The following is a 14,498-nucleotide window of genomic DNA, read 5'->3' as shown; positions in this document are numbered from 1 at the left end:
ACTAATAAATAGGTTTTTTTTCTTAATTTAGGCACTTGAATAGGTAATTACCACAGCATCTCATGTTTTTTTTTAATTTTTAACATTAGTTGGCGTTATAGCTTAAAACGGTGAAGGAAAACATCGCGAGGAAACCGGCATGTCCGAGAATCAAAAGTTCGACGACATGTGACTTCTGCCAACCCGCACTTGGTCAGCGTGGTGGATTATGGCCTGAACCCTCATAGGAGGCCTGTGTCCCAGCAGTGGGAACATATAAGGGCTGATGATGATGATGATGATGGCGTTACAATGAATATTAAATTTATATTAATTACATTAAATCACGAAAATTTTTGATACTATAAAATTCAATGCATTTTATGTTATGGAAGTTTAACAGCATTATATTATTTTCCATTTATCTGATACGAGTATTCAAACTGATAGTGTTGCTATATAGTAAAGTTAAGCTATCTTTTCAGGAAATGTTAATTATAATATGATCCTGAAAATTTTTTATCTGTTTCCTCGGCCTTGTGAAAAATGAGTGTAACATTCATGTAACAATATTTTATGTCCATAAAAGCATAATTTACATAATTATTCCAAGACATGGAAATTATGATCTAGACTAAATTGGTATAAAATGATTGATTTTATTTAGTTAGCTATATTTTAGTACGTTTTTAGTTCTTGTATGAAAAAATTCTGTTTAATATTTTAAATGATATTGTCCGCTTTTTTTATAATAATTTGGGTATTTTGATTCTATGAAATGGTCACACTGCCGTCGACAACCTTGGTTCAGTAGTTTCCGTGTCAAAATATTTTTGTTTTGTTTGTCGTATTTTCCTTTTTTTGTTATATTTAACATGTAAAAAGTAAGTCAAAAATAGTTAAATTAACCTTAAAACACTATATGAAGACATCAGTATCGTTGAAAAGTTGTCATGTTTTGGAAGCGCCGTTCTCCATAGTCAGTGGTGTTAGTCATGTCAGATTGCGCGCTGGTAACCAATATAAGCGAACAAGATGCCAGTATGGACGTGGGGAACGACAAATCCCTCTTCGAGCCGACTGTTGAAATGATGGTAAATGATTTCGACGACGAGAGAACATTAGACGAAGAAGAAGCTTTGGCGGCAGGCGAGCACCAAGACCCGAAAGCGGAGTTGAACAGCCTGCAGCGTGAAGGTGATATGCCATTGGAAGAATTACTTGCTTTATACGGTTATAATAGAAACATGGATAAGTCGATTCCAGAACAACCTCCTGAGGTAGTTCCTGAAGAAAATGAGAAACCTGAGTCTGCACTGCAGCAGCTTTATACTGAGACAACTGCTAGTCCCGAAGCTACGAGATGTCTCAGGTCTGGTTCTCGACCGCCTTCAGAAGAAGAAGACGACTATGATTATAGTCCAGATGAAGATGATTGGAAGAAAACAATTATGGTTGGTAGTGACTATCAAGCTGGTATTCCAGAAGGATTATGCAGTTACGATGATGCTCTACCATATGAAAATGAGGATAAACTATTATGGAACCCAAATATTCTTGATGAAAAAGTGATAGAAGATTATATGAGGAAAATTTGTGCAATGAACTGTGGTACTGGTGTTGATGCTGTTCCACGGGGAAAGCAATTACGTGATGATGAAGAAGCTCTATTTCTTCTCCAACAATGTGGACACAATGTTGACGAAGCTCTTAGAAGACGTCGCATATCCTCTCAAACACCAGCTCATGCAAATGTGTGGTCTGAAGAGGAATGTCGGAACTTTGAGAATGGTATAAAAATTCATGGCAAAGACTTCCATTTAATAAGACAGCAGAAAGTAAGAACACGGTCTGTTGGAGAACTTGTTCAATTCTACTACATTTGGAAGAAAACAGAAAGGCATGATATATTTGCAAACAAAACAAGATTGGAAAAGAAGAAGTACACATTGCATCCAGGTCACACAGACTACATGGACAGGTTTTTGGAGGAGCAAGAAGCTACTGGTACGAGTGTAGTAAGACCAGTATCACCGTCAATGATGGTATATGTGCCTTCTCCCGCGACTCAGCCTGATCCCCTTGCGTTGGGTGAAAAAGAAGTCTTTTCACAGCTAGCCCACTCTTCACCTCCCAGGACATTATCTACTGGCGAACCGGAAATGGAAAATGTTTCCTAATACATAATGTACATTCTCCAGCAGAATGTTGACATTTCTCATTAGTCCCCCATCCATACGTACAAATAGTTACTAATTTAAATGTCTAGAAGGATTTAACTAAACCTGCCTTAATATTTTATCACTATAGACTGTAAATAATGCATTACATAGGAATAATTGAAGGTTGGAATGTTGGTGAGGGAGGAAAAACAATAATATAATAATGAAATTTTTAAAAATTCATATCAGAGCTAGATTGTGAATGTGATTTGATTGGTAAATTGTAATGGTATGAATACAAAATGCGTAATGAACAATTATTTGTGAAAATAATGCAATAATATGAATTTTACAGTTGGCATATAGGCCAAGAATAGATAAGTGTTCCCTATAAATAATATTAATTGTCTAATATTAATAGTAAATTATTTTTTCATTATAAAAACTACATGTTATTTAATGTAAGTGTATTATGCTTTGTAAATCATCAATGATATGGTATACAGAAAATATCAACAGTCACAAATACTGTGCATAATATGCAATTTTTTTTTTTTTTTCTAGAGAAAGTATAAGAAATACCTGAAAATTATTGGTTTATTTTTATCAAGTATTTTTTTTTTTTTTTTTGAATAGGCTAGTGTCACTAATTGGCATAGTTTTCTTCCATAACTAATTAATATAAATAAGGTTTTACTTTTTTAAGGACACCATATTCTATGTGTGACATTGTTGTAGCATTGTACTTCTTTTTCTTAGCCCTAAAGCTAATTTATAATTATGAGTACCATTTATATCTTTACATTCTTCCATGTCTACTTACTTGAGCACCGAAAAGTTCAATTTCAGTGTGTTGTACAATATTTATTGATGCTTTTTACCTAACACTATGTTTGAATGTGTAGAATTCTATTTTAATGAATACTTTTTATTTTATAGCAGGGTATTTTTACCTATAAGAAATAACTTACTTAATTTTAATTTTATTTATGTTTGAGTTCTATGATTATTATTATTCTCTTTCAGTAGACTATCATATTGATTGTATTTTTATATTTTCTACTGCTGATGTTCTGAAATGTGCGATGTTTATTACGAGAATAATTAAATTATAATTTCTATAGCATTGTTAAATTACAGTCTACATTTGTAGAATAATCTAAAGCCTTATAAGTCCCGACAATTTTAATAATACTGAAGTAAAAATACATGAAAGAGAAGTTTATGATTTTGCTCTACAATGTAAATATAAATATCTATTGATTTTATGTTAATTAACACATGATGTGTATTGAGTGCCCAGACATAATGAAAATCAGGATTTTGTATTTAGAATTTATATTAATATTGAATTATATATTTAAAGTACATATTGTACAGCTTTTTTATGTTTTGTACAATATTGTTAGACATTTGATATGCGCCGATGTCTGATGAGTGTTAACTGTTAGAAGGGATTGTTATTATGAATGGTATTACATTACTGAAGTAATGGTGATGCATTACAAGAATGATTAACGGTTTAAAATACGGAGAAAAATTATTTAAGAATAAACATTGTAAATTAAGCATTTGTTTTTTTCTATCAATAATTTCGAATTATATGAAGCATATGGTAGTAATTTTTATTTTTAACAAAAAAACTGAACGGCCTTCAAATTGTCAGAACTGAACCGAATTTGAGGTTTAGGCTAATAATGGGATCACATGGCAGGCATCAGCTTTCAAACAAAGAATGAATCTTAAAAATCGGTTCACCCAGAAAAAGTTGAGGTAACATTCACAAAAAATGCAGTCCAATTGATAACCTCCTTTTTTGAAGTCGGTTGGTAATAGTACCTACTATATCTAGTTATATATCAACAAAGAAAAGAGCGACTGGCGTTTTATAAGCTTATTCTCTTCACGCATAAGACAACGTCTTGCCCGCTCACCCATAGTCGGGTAATTACCTGACTTCAACATTGCCATTCTGACTTACTACCCTAAAACCGCCTTATGTTACAACTATAAACACCAGTTTTCACGAAACTACTAGAGATTTTTGTCAATTCAGATAAATTCGGACTATACGAGCATCAGAAATTAAAGACTTTTTAACGGATTTTAAACGTGATTTATTAACCTTCTACTACTTTAACTACCTTCACAAACAACAATTTTTGTATGACCAAGACATATAACATCTCAGTCTCCCCGTGACCACGCTCGCTGTAGAGTGTTCGAAACGGGTTAATAATATAATGAATAAATCGCGGTTAAAATCCCATATATCATCTTTGAAAATTTCAACTGTCTAACTGCCTGGTGAAAAGTGATAGACGGACAGACGGACAGAAGGACAGGCGGACAGACAGACGGACAGTAAAGTCTAAGTAACAGGTTACAGGACTTATTTTTTCTCCTTTGGGTATGGAACTTTAAAAATAATATCTCGGCTAAGCAGAACACAGATGGAGACATTGAAACAGATGATTGGAGGCCAAATTCAACATTTGGCCTACAGGATGGTTTTATAGAAAATATAAACTATTCAAATACGATTTGCACTTCATTAACTGTTATTAAATATTAAGATGAAAAAAAATTTATTGAATAATATTTGATATCTTAGGACAAAGGGACAATCCTGAAATATGAAGCGTGTGTCATTCATTATTTTATGTGATAAATTTTTAGACATTGACATTTAAGTTGAAAACCAAAGAATAAATTTCTTATCCAAAATTTATAAATTTCTATAAATACATTTTAAAATAACTTTAATCATACTGTTTGGAAATTAAGTTGTGATATGAGTTCTAAGTAAACCCACTATTAACTAACTTTGGATTTGTACAGCAATAATAATGATCGTAACTACCGATATGACTGCTAAGGAGATAATTAACGACTTTAAGGAGAACTATGGAAAAGTAAGAAAATTACTAGATGAGGACAGTAAAAATGACCCGGAAAACGAACCTTACACGTCCAAATATAAAGCTAAAGAAATATTAATAAAAATGCGCGATGCATTGGCTAACACGTTTAGTACCGAATCTAATCTCGATCCCTTAAAAGGCGATGCAATGTTAGGCATTGTCCTACTCAATATTGGTATCATCGATATGGAGACCGAAGAGTTAACTGCCAGTGAGAAAGTACTTACTGAAGCTGAAGAACTGTTGCTTCCCAACTCTTCAAAACCTGAAATTGTTACGACTCTTATAAACATTGACAACAATCTTGGTATCCTGTGGTCGAATAGGGATGAACCAGAAAAGGCTAAATCATACCTACTGAAGTCAAAAGAATTTTATGAAACATTTAAGTGTTCAATGCAAATGCCTTTACCAATTGAAAATATAATACACAATACTGCTGATAGTGTCACTGGTGATATCATGGTATTAGAGAAGGCTTATACACTTACTCTCTATTACCTTGCTCAGGTTTATGGTTCATTAAAAGAAGATCTTAAATCTGCAGTTTATTGTCATGTCACATTACGAAGGCAATTACAATACAATGATTATGAGCCAGTGGACTGGTCACTGAATTCTGCAACACTATCACAGTTTTTTGCTGAGAGAAATGGTTTCTTTCAATCTAGGCATCACTTAGCTGCGGCTTCTACTATTTTAGACCAGTATGAAGCTAAATTGTCAGAAGACAGTACTAATGATGAAGTGATGCTGGCTAAAAAGGAACAATTGAAGCATCGGTCAGCTGATGTTGCACGATGTTGGGCTAAATATTGTATCCTCTTGATGACAGCTTCTAAGACAAGGCTGATGAATGATGCAGAGACAATGTCTGAGGCTGTCACAGGTTAGTAATTGCTTTATTGTAAGTAGCACAAGCACCAGTTGTATTATACAAAGTTGGTTACTTGGATTATGAAGAATTTTGAAATAAATATATTTGGAATAAGCCAGCATTCAACAGTAACAGGACCCAATAACATAACTTAATTCTTGCAAGTAATTTACAGTTAATTATTATAAATTTTCTAGAAAACTAGCTGCGCCCAGCGGTTTCACCCATGTAAGTCCGTATCCCGTAGGAGTATCAGGAGAAAAAGTTGCCTTTATGTTATTCCTTACAAACTTTGGCATTTATAATAATAGTAGGATATTAATGCCTTTTATAAGTGAATATTGTATACCTACTATTAATAAAAAAAAATATCTTATCGGAGCTATTATTTTGAACTAAAATATTTTAATAGTCAATTAAAATAAAAAACAAATTCAATAATTCATTTTTATAAATTACAGATATGTCAAACCTTCAACTAGAGGACAATGAGAATATTTGTGGTGGAGATATAAAAAACCTTATCTTCCCTGACCTAGATGTGACTAAGTATGAAAACAAAATTGGCGATAAATTTATTCTCACATATCAGGATGCAAGAGAAGTATTTTTAAGCTGTCAGAGTTGGTTAAATAAGGCCAAGGAATATTATAAATTGGATTCATTGGCGTCAGATTATATTGAGTTGATTCAAGACAGTTCACAGTCATATGCCTACCTTGCTTTCTTTGAGGAGGATGATGAACGAAGGTCGAAAATGCACAAACGACGAATCGACATGTTGGAAGACTTAATAAAAGAAATAAATCCAACATACTATTTACAGTGTTGCCGACAGTTATGGTATGAGCTTGGTGAAGTGTACTCTGAAATTTTAAACATAAAATTGGACAAGCTGAATAAAACAAACGAAAAACCAACACCGCATCTATTGAAGAAAATAAACATGCTTTGCGAAAAAAGTATAGAGAATTATGATCAATTTTTGAATTCTGTCAAAGATAAGAACGGGATGATGCCAGTCAAGTTAGATCTTGATGTTATTAGGCCTGTGATAAGTGCATATGCGTTTATTGGTCGGAATAGTATGAAGAGGATTGCATTAGATAAACGTACGCAGTTGATTCATGTCAAGAAGAGTTTTGATTCGTACCAAGCCGTTGTAGACATTTGTACGAGAGATAAAGATGCAGCGAAGATGATGCATGTGGAATTTAGTTTGTGTCAAGAGATGGTTAGCATTTTGCCAATAAAAATTAAAAGGCTAGAAACGGAACTCGCTGCTTGATTTTGCATTAATCTCTGTTATGCTTAACATTATTGACAAATAGATTGTGGTACGATTTTTTTTTTTTGATATAAAATAATAGTGTCCATTTGTATTTATGTTGAATTTGATTTAAAAATGTGTTGTTACAGTGCAAATATGTAGATATTGTATTGAATCTCTGTACTATACATGACTAGAGTATGCTAAACATATGTTTTCTCATAAATAATACTTTCAATGTCTCTTACAAAAACACTACACATAGCTTTCTTCATTTACGGCTGTGGCATGCATATGCATGCAAAATATTGTGACCGCTTCTTTTTCATACTCATTTCTGCTAATAACATAATATATTAAATGTTATACTATAGCTCGATTTTTATTTGATTGATCGTCCATAGAGACGTATTTTTTTTAAATAACGTAACCGAAAATAATTTTGAACGTAGTTGTAATAATAATAAGTCAACCTAGGAAACACAATCTGCATCTGAAGGAAGTAGGAGAAATTTTAATTCTGGGCATTAAATTATATGACTAAGATAATACATTAAATTGCAAGCATAAGAATCACAATTTACATTAACATATAGAGGGAAATTAACTCTTTCCGAGAATTGTTAGTCTTTGCTAGCTAGCTTTTATATATTAGTGGGCTTTTACTTTTTTATATTTTTCACATCCCTTAAATCTAAGAACAGTATACACAATAATGCCTATTACTAAAGAAATAATTATAACAAGGAATGCTATAACATCCAGCAAAGCGTATTGATAGAAGGGGAGATGTCTGGCTTCGGCATACAGCGGTGACTGGTGTCCCCAACGGGTCACTCTCTCCGTCCAAAAGACTGCTGTCTGCAGGGGAGACGATTCTCTGTCATGCCACATCTTGGATACGAGGCGCGCTCTTTCCTGCATTCTAGAATAAAAGGAATTAAGTATATACACATTGGTATTCTTGAGTATAAAGTAGGGTCATATCCACGCTAGGTAGCTAGATTTTAAACAAGAAAGTTAGACGAACGAAAGCTACATAAGATAAGCCATACCCATAACAATGAAATCATTAAAATGTAAAAAAAAAAACAAAATATCCCGTATGGATTCGTTTTTAGATATCGGACAGCGGAACATTTTAGGTTAACTAAAAATAGCAACTAAATGAGATTTTAATCTTAATATCTTAAAATTTTTTGGGGGGTGGGAGGGGGACTGTTGCTCAACATCATCCCCCAGAATAAAACACGTTGTCATCGAAAGCTTTTCTAAGTTATTCCTTTATTTATTATAAATATAAAATCTATATATGAAGAAGGTAGGCCTGGCACAATTAAATTCTGACTTGAGGCATTCAAATAATTATCTGAGGTACAGATTGCGTAGTCACCAACCGAAATAAAAGAAAAGTTCAATGCAAGATATCCGGAAGTTTAAAAATAAAATTTTATTGTAATACAACCGTTAAGGTTATCTAAAATAAAATCACGAGAGGACAACAACGACCTTTAAAAGTGCACATATGGTCTATCTAGTTATATTTTTAAGAATATCCTACCTTTCACCTAGCACCTCTTGCAAGGCTGTGTCTAAGTCTTGTTCTGTGAGCTTTGGGAGGGGTATTACTTCGCCGACTCCCGCGGCTCTGATCGCCGCTGCATTGAGGTTTTGGTCTGCGCACACAGGAATTACGACCATTGGTTTTCCAGCTGACACGGCTTCTGTTGTTCCGAGTTTCCCGCCATGAGACACTAAAGCTTTGACTTTTAGGTGTTCTGTAAGGAGAATAAAGGTCCGTCTAAACTGTTTACATTTTCGTGTTATGTTATTCCTGACGCATTCATTCAACGTACTTATTGTTTTATTTAATAAGGTACAAATAACATTCATTTAACAACATATAGAATAGATATTTATCGAAATCGAATTTTATTGGTCAATATTAGATTTTTGACAAAGATTTGGCATATTAATGCTTAGAAATTAGATACGTAGTGGCTTTACTCGTTACAGACATCAAGTATGATGATGAATAATAAATAATTTAATAAACCAGCATGATTGAAAATTCTACTCGTAAAGCGATAACAACTCGAGTTAGAGACTGTTGTACACAATACTCACGCAATAATTCGTTTTGTGGCAGCCATCTCACTCTTAAAATATTACTTCCAACAGGAGTTCCATCATCTGCACTGTCCGCATGCTTCCAGAGAACTCGTTCTTTTAATTTTGATAGCGAGTTGAGCAAAATATTTTGTCTATATTGAGATATTGATGTTGTACTCAAGTGCGAGCCGAAACTCAATAATACAACACCGTGTTCAGATTCGTTCAAGAACTTTTCAATGTACTGAAAGATTTAACATACTTAAGATTGGGAAATTTTGAAAGAATAGAAAAAATTTGATCACGAGGCAGGATTCGAACCTGCGTTCTTGCCTAACCGTAGCAACGCCTAGCCTCTCGGCCACCCGTGATCCTGCCACAGTAATCGAATTTCTTCTACCCTTTCGGTTTCATGTGCCTAAGGAGCACCCCACGCCATCTATTGAGATGATTAAGAACCATCACAACCAATCGAAACATTATTTCAATGATTATAATAGTGTATCGATGGAATGCGGCTCAAAATTTCTCATTTTATAAAGCATTTCAATGCTATAAAACTAAAAATTAAATACTTAAGATTTTTTTATAGTACTCATTTAAATTAATAATTTATTGTGATTTAATTTTACAGAATTTCTTAAATCTTTTATAGGCGACTTAACAAAATAGTGACAAATTACGATATACAACATACCACACATACACAAATTTATATCGGAATGCAGTGAAGTCGAAAAAACTCAATTTAAATAATTTGAATTAACCGTTAGGTACTTACATTGGGCATTTTCTTTGTGGCCGGTTTCGAAACATGAATTCCGCCAATTTCTATCATTCCTGGAACACTTGGATATACTCCATCAAGAACATGATAGGTATTTACTAGTATTAGCGATATGTTATTTGTAAGAACGCTCAAATCCGTTATTGTTTTACCCAAATATCCTTCAATGACTGCTTGTTCCTTCCTGTATGAGTCTTTATACAGTTGTTTTAATAAGACGTTCACTATCACGTTTTCTAATCTTTGGAAGAAGGTCATTGTATGAGAATGTGCTGATGTCACTACGGGAACATAAGAGGGATTATCATCGGCTCCAACGCGACCCGCACTTCCCGGCAGCAGTGGGCATGATGACATTGCAACTATTGGCGACTTCACTCCATATGCTTCTAATAGACCGAGTACACATTTGCTATTAAAAATCTCGGTTATCACGATATCGTATTCTTGTTTGAGAATTTCCTTTAAGGGTTGAAATTTCACTAAGTTTTCACAAATGTCTACAGCTGTCCTGCTTAAAGTTGCATGTTGCTCATATTGGTTTATAACACTACCAATGACTGGTATCTTAATAAACCAGCTTGGAAATTCATATGATCCTACATGAAAAGATTCCAATCTTAATTCGGCAAGCTGTTGAAGATTAACTTCCCTATAATTACTTGGTCGGTTTTCTATTGGGAAAAAAGTAGCGACGGTTAGATCGTGACCGCGTTCCGCAAGTTCTCTTAACAACGGATCAAATACCATTTGATGACTTTTTCCCGGATGCGGGAATATGCCCAATATTCGAGCTGAGTACACACTGCTAAAAAAGTACGTTATCACAAAAAACAAGACTAGTGTCCGACGCATGTTGTATCTTAGTGTCTCAACTTAAGACTGACGGCCGGCGGTCGTCCACTTCTATGAAATAAAACATTGAAGGTTGCAAGATGAATTTAGGGTCCCAGCTGGCACACTTGAAAACCTTTTTTTATGTATTGATTGTATTGCACTGTTATTACTGAATGAATAAGCGTTTTTTGTAATACGTTTTATAATATTTAATTATTACACTTGACGCTAAGTATTAAGTATACTTGATGTAGTTTTTTATTTAAAGCCATTTTTTATGTTTGGCGCGCGCCCTATTAAGGCGATGATGGGTGAAATTTAGCTTGAGATTGTATCAACATTGAAATGTAAAAGTAATTAGTAGTATAGAAATATATAAATTAACAGTGGTCCGGTTTCGCCCATTGTACATTTATAGTCCATATTATATGTACCATGTCTACTACTATACTCAACATGTAGACTAGTCGGTTACTCAGGAGTCACTGATCACGTACAAAGTATCTACGAATTTAACGGTAAAGGAAGTTTTGAAATCGGTTCAGCAGTTCTAGGAGATAAGCGTTTTAAAACAAACAAACAAATTTTACAGCTTTTTATTATCAACTATAAAAATATATGCATTTTTCTATTTTAAAATCGTAGGTAATCTAAAACAGTCATCGCAGATGCTTGATAGATCTTTAGATATGGTTTCAAACTTGTATTACTTGATCCTATTAGATTTTTTGCGAACGAACTAAGCATTCAATTGATTTATTAAAGTAAACGCCTTCGAGCGGAGTTTTCTATAGCATATTCAATCGGTAATCTGACTCCACTTATAATATAGCCTTCTATAAATACTAGCGTTGAGTCCTGACAATTATTTGTAACTGCTAACTGGCCCAAGGGCGCTGTGGTTTTTACACTTTATTCAGCACAGAAAAGAAAACAAAAAGGAAAGAAATACTTGCCGGGTCAAATAGGCGGCCTATAATTTCTATTTTACGTTTTTATTTCAATAAAATAATTTCTTATTTGTATTGATTTTAAGAGGATAATAAGAAGTAGGTACAAGTACCTGACCAGTACGGTGGATGAATATGGGCCCTTACCCACATAGGAGTATCTCTGCATCACATCCTTGGATTTTGACTTAGACCAAATAATAATAATAATAATAATAAAGTCTTTATTAAAACTGTTAAATAATACAATTATATTGGTAGAAACTAAAGCCTGTGTTTAATATTCATATCCTTTCAATATGAAGTACGTAAGTGTAGTTATAATTCGGATCTTCCATTTTTCAGGAAGACCATTTTTTTATATTTCCTTATAAATCGCTACTTACGACCCGTCCCGGCTCCGCACGGGTGCAATAGTGATACTGTAGATCTATAATATTCTATTAAAAACTGTCTACTTAAAAAACCAGCATCATAATGTTTTGCCTAGTTTTATAATCTGTGATGTTTTTCTACACATGCATGTATGCAGCGGGAGGTGACTTTCTTTTATATTACGTAGAGATTTTTTTAATAGTCATGTAGCTTGGTCAAATTCTGTGTATGGAAGATATTAAGCAAAAAACCTAAATTTTGTATTATGGATTTGTAGCAAGTTACATTTTTGTAACTTTTATCTAGTAAAAACTTATTTCAAAGCACAAAACTACCTATAAATCTTATTCATGAATGGCAAAGTGCATAGACAATATTTTGAATAGAACTTAGTGGTGAAAATTGGATGACGCCAGCGAAGTGGGTTCAGCAAGAATTTAGAAATGTAAATCACTACCACATTATCTTTTGATATGTCGATACGCTTATATTACTAAGTTGACATAACCATAATTAATCAGTTTTTTAGAGCAAATGAAAACCGTTTTTGAACCTGTTTGAAAGTATTTAATTTCTTGAAACATATCCATTTCAATCTTAGGTTGACGAACCTCCTTTTTTATTTATATTAGAACGGGCATTGAAGCGATACAGGTAATGGTGTAAGCGAACCGCGTCTATGAACATTTTGAGACGCTCTAAAAATACCTTTCCGCTTTCTTAGATATACGGGATGAAGAAAACACAGACAACGGAAATAAAGGAATGTATTGGGAAGAGTGAGGAAAAGAAACGTGCTTCCAGCTACCCCACTTATCGTACGAAACAGTCGAATTAATATGCTACTATTTTACAGTGATCTTATGTGATGGCGTAGTCTCCTTTCCCCGGTGCGAGCTCGCCCAGTTCGAGCCGATCATGCTGGTCTTCCACATTAGCTACATTCTAAAAATTAATTCAATTATAGAAAATCTAGATAATAATTAAAATAATGAGGTAATATTAATATACTTCTTATTAAATATTTTACCGTTACCTTCTAAAATTTAAAATACTACATTATATCTTAATAAATTTCCCAACATTTCTGAATTCATACTCGCTGGTGCACTGGCTGATTTTATTATCTGCATAAAGGAAGAGGCGGCAACGCAAAATGTACGTGAAGAAAAATCCTTGAGAATCGCAGTCTTAGATTAAGCGCAATGTATTATTTAGGAGGTAAGTACGCTTAAAAGGAAGTTTTGTTTATAATGCTTACGGACAGCTTCCGTTTTTTATTGGACTTCCTATTTTTGTAAGAATACTAACTTGTATTTGTTAAATCTATAAATAATTAAAATCGTGATTTTCTGGCTTATTTAGTTCATTGAAATGTTACACTTTTTAGTAATTTAATTATTTTTTGTATGTAGCAGGGGACGTTTAATTTAAATTTTATAGAGTCGACCCTTGTCTTGCGGCTACCTCATTACTTACATAAATTGTTTAACGGATTCCTTTCTTTTAATGAAAAAAGTTTTCAGTAAAAAATTCTTTTTATTTTAGGGTCCTAACCAATAACATCCTCACCCATTCATCGAAGATGACACCTCATTACATACTGACTAATTAAAATTTGGTGTACTTTATATCCCGTTTTTCAAGTTTTTTTTTCAAAAGTAGTAGTATAGATCGGTTGAACATAATATTGGCCCATGACCTATATAATTTTTTTTTTCAAAATCGACAAAACGTATCTGCGTAAAAACAATAACGTTATTGAAAATATTTAATTTCAGAAACGGTTACTACGAGTATTTCACTATCGAATAATAGACTATCTCACGTGTAACTAAGAAATTAGTTTTTAAATACACCTCGATTCAACAAGAAAATAATGAAATTTAACGCATTTGGCCCGTAAATTTATAAGTATGATTTTATTTATATACCGTTAAGGTTATCCAAAATAGATTTTTAAGTATAAGTAATAAGTACGACCTTGAAAAGTGCACATGCGTTATACTTATTGTTTTAAATGTAACCACCTTTCACTTAGCACATTATCAAGGTCGTATCTAGGTTTTGTTTTGTGAGATGTGGGAGAGATAAAACTTTACAAACTTCCGCGGCTTTGATCGCCTCTGCGTTGACTTTTTATTCCGCAAACACGAAAATTGGGTACAATTTTAGGTTTATATATAGCTGATTGTAGCTGATATCGCCTCTGCCATACAAAGTAT

The 14,498-nt window shown here is 33.3% G+C and overlaps 3 protein-coding genes across 3 annotated transcripts; 2 read left to right on the top strand and 1 right to left on the bottom strand.

The window, feature by feature from the left end:
• The first annotated feature begins 766 nt into the window (after window positions 1-766).
• Window positions 767-3,709, top strand: LOC119834416 (mesoderm induction early response protein 1). The gene has a single exon (XM_038358773.1). It carries the CDS (start codon window positions 975-977, stop codon window positions 2,157-2,159), a length of 1,185 nt encoding a protein of 394 aa, XP_038214701.1. The 5' UTR covers window positions 767-974; the 3' UTR covers window positions 2,160-3,709.
• A 1,071-nt stretch (window positions 3,710-4,780) lies between these two features.
• On the top strand, window positions 4,781-7,583 carry LOC119834218 (KIF-binding protein-like). The gene is made up of 2 exons (XM_038358549.1): window positions 4,781-5,954; window positions 6,404-7,583. Exons 1-2 carry the CDS (start codon window positions 4,991-4,993, stop codon window positions 7,228-7,230), a joined length of 1,791 nt encoding a protein of 596 aa, XP_038214477.1. The 5' UTR covers window positions 4,781-4,990; the 3' UTR covers window positions 7,231-7,583.
• A 123-nt stretch (window positions 7,584-7,706) lies between these two features.
• On the bottom strand, window positions 7,707-10,997 carry LOC119834219 (UDP-glycosyltransferase UGT5-like). The gene is made up of 4 exons (XM_038358550.1): window positions 10,106-10,997; window positions 9,340-9,568; window positions 8,774-8,990; window positions 7,707-8,137 (listed from the first exon to the last, which is right to left on the bottom strand). The coding sequence occupies exons 1-4, from the start codon at window positions 10,964-10,966 to the stop codon at window positions 7,864-7,866; spliced, it is 1,581 nt and encodes a 526-aa protein (XP_038214478.1). The 5' UTR covers window positions 10,967-10,997; the 3' UTR covers window positions 7,707-7,863.
• Window positions 10,998-14,498: the final 3,501 nt, after the last annotated feature.

The sequence above is a fragment of the Zerene cesonia genome, chromosome 19 (genome assembly GCF_012273895.1).
Source record: "Zerene cesonia ecotype Mississippi chromosome 19, Zerene_cesonia_1.1, whole genome shotgun sequence".
Classification (NCBI taxonomy): Eukaryota; Metazoa; Arthropoda; class Insecta; order Lepidoptera; family Pieridae; genus Zerene; species Zerene cesonia.
The sequence above is the reverse complement of the archived record's forward strand: the minus strand, read 5'-3'. Positions and strand labels throughout refer to the sequence as shown.

Excerpts from the sequence above, each read along its gene's own strand:
- LOC119834416 (XM_038358773.1), top strand. The coding sequence starts at position 975 with ATGTCAGATTGCGCGCTGGTAACCAATATAAGCGAACAAGATGCCAGT.
- LOC119834218 (XM_038358549.1), top strand. The coding sequence starts at position 4,991 with ATGATCGTAACTACCGATATGACTGCTAAGGAGATAATTAACGACTTT. Across the intron at positions 5,955-6,403 it reads AATGTCTGAGGCTGTCACAG|ATATGTCAAACCTTCAACTA; the intron begins GTTAGTAATTGC and ends TATAAATTACAG.
- LOC119834219 (XM_038358550.1), bottom strand. The coding sequence starts at position 10,966 with ATGCGTCGGACACTAGTCTTGTTTTTTGTGATAACGTACTTTTTTAGC. Across the intron at positions 8,991-9,339 it reads GCCACAAAACGAATTATTGC|AACACCTAAAAGTCAAAGCT; the intron begins GTGAGTATTGTG and ends TTCTCCTTACAG. Across the intron at positions 8,138-8,773 it reads CAAGAGGTGCTAGGTGAAAG|AATGCAGGAAAGAGCGCGCC; the intron begins GTAGGATATTCT and ends CTTTTATTCTAG.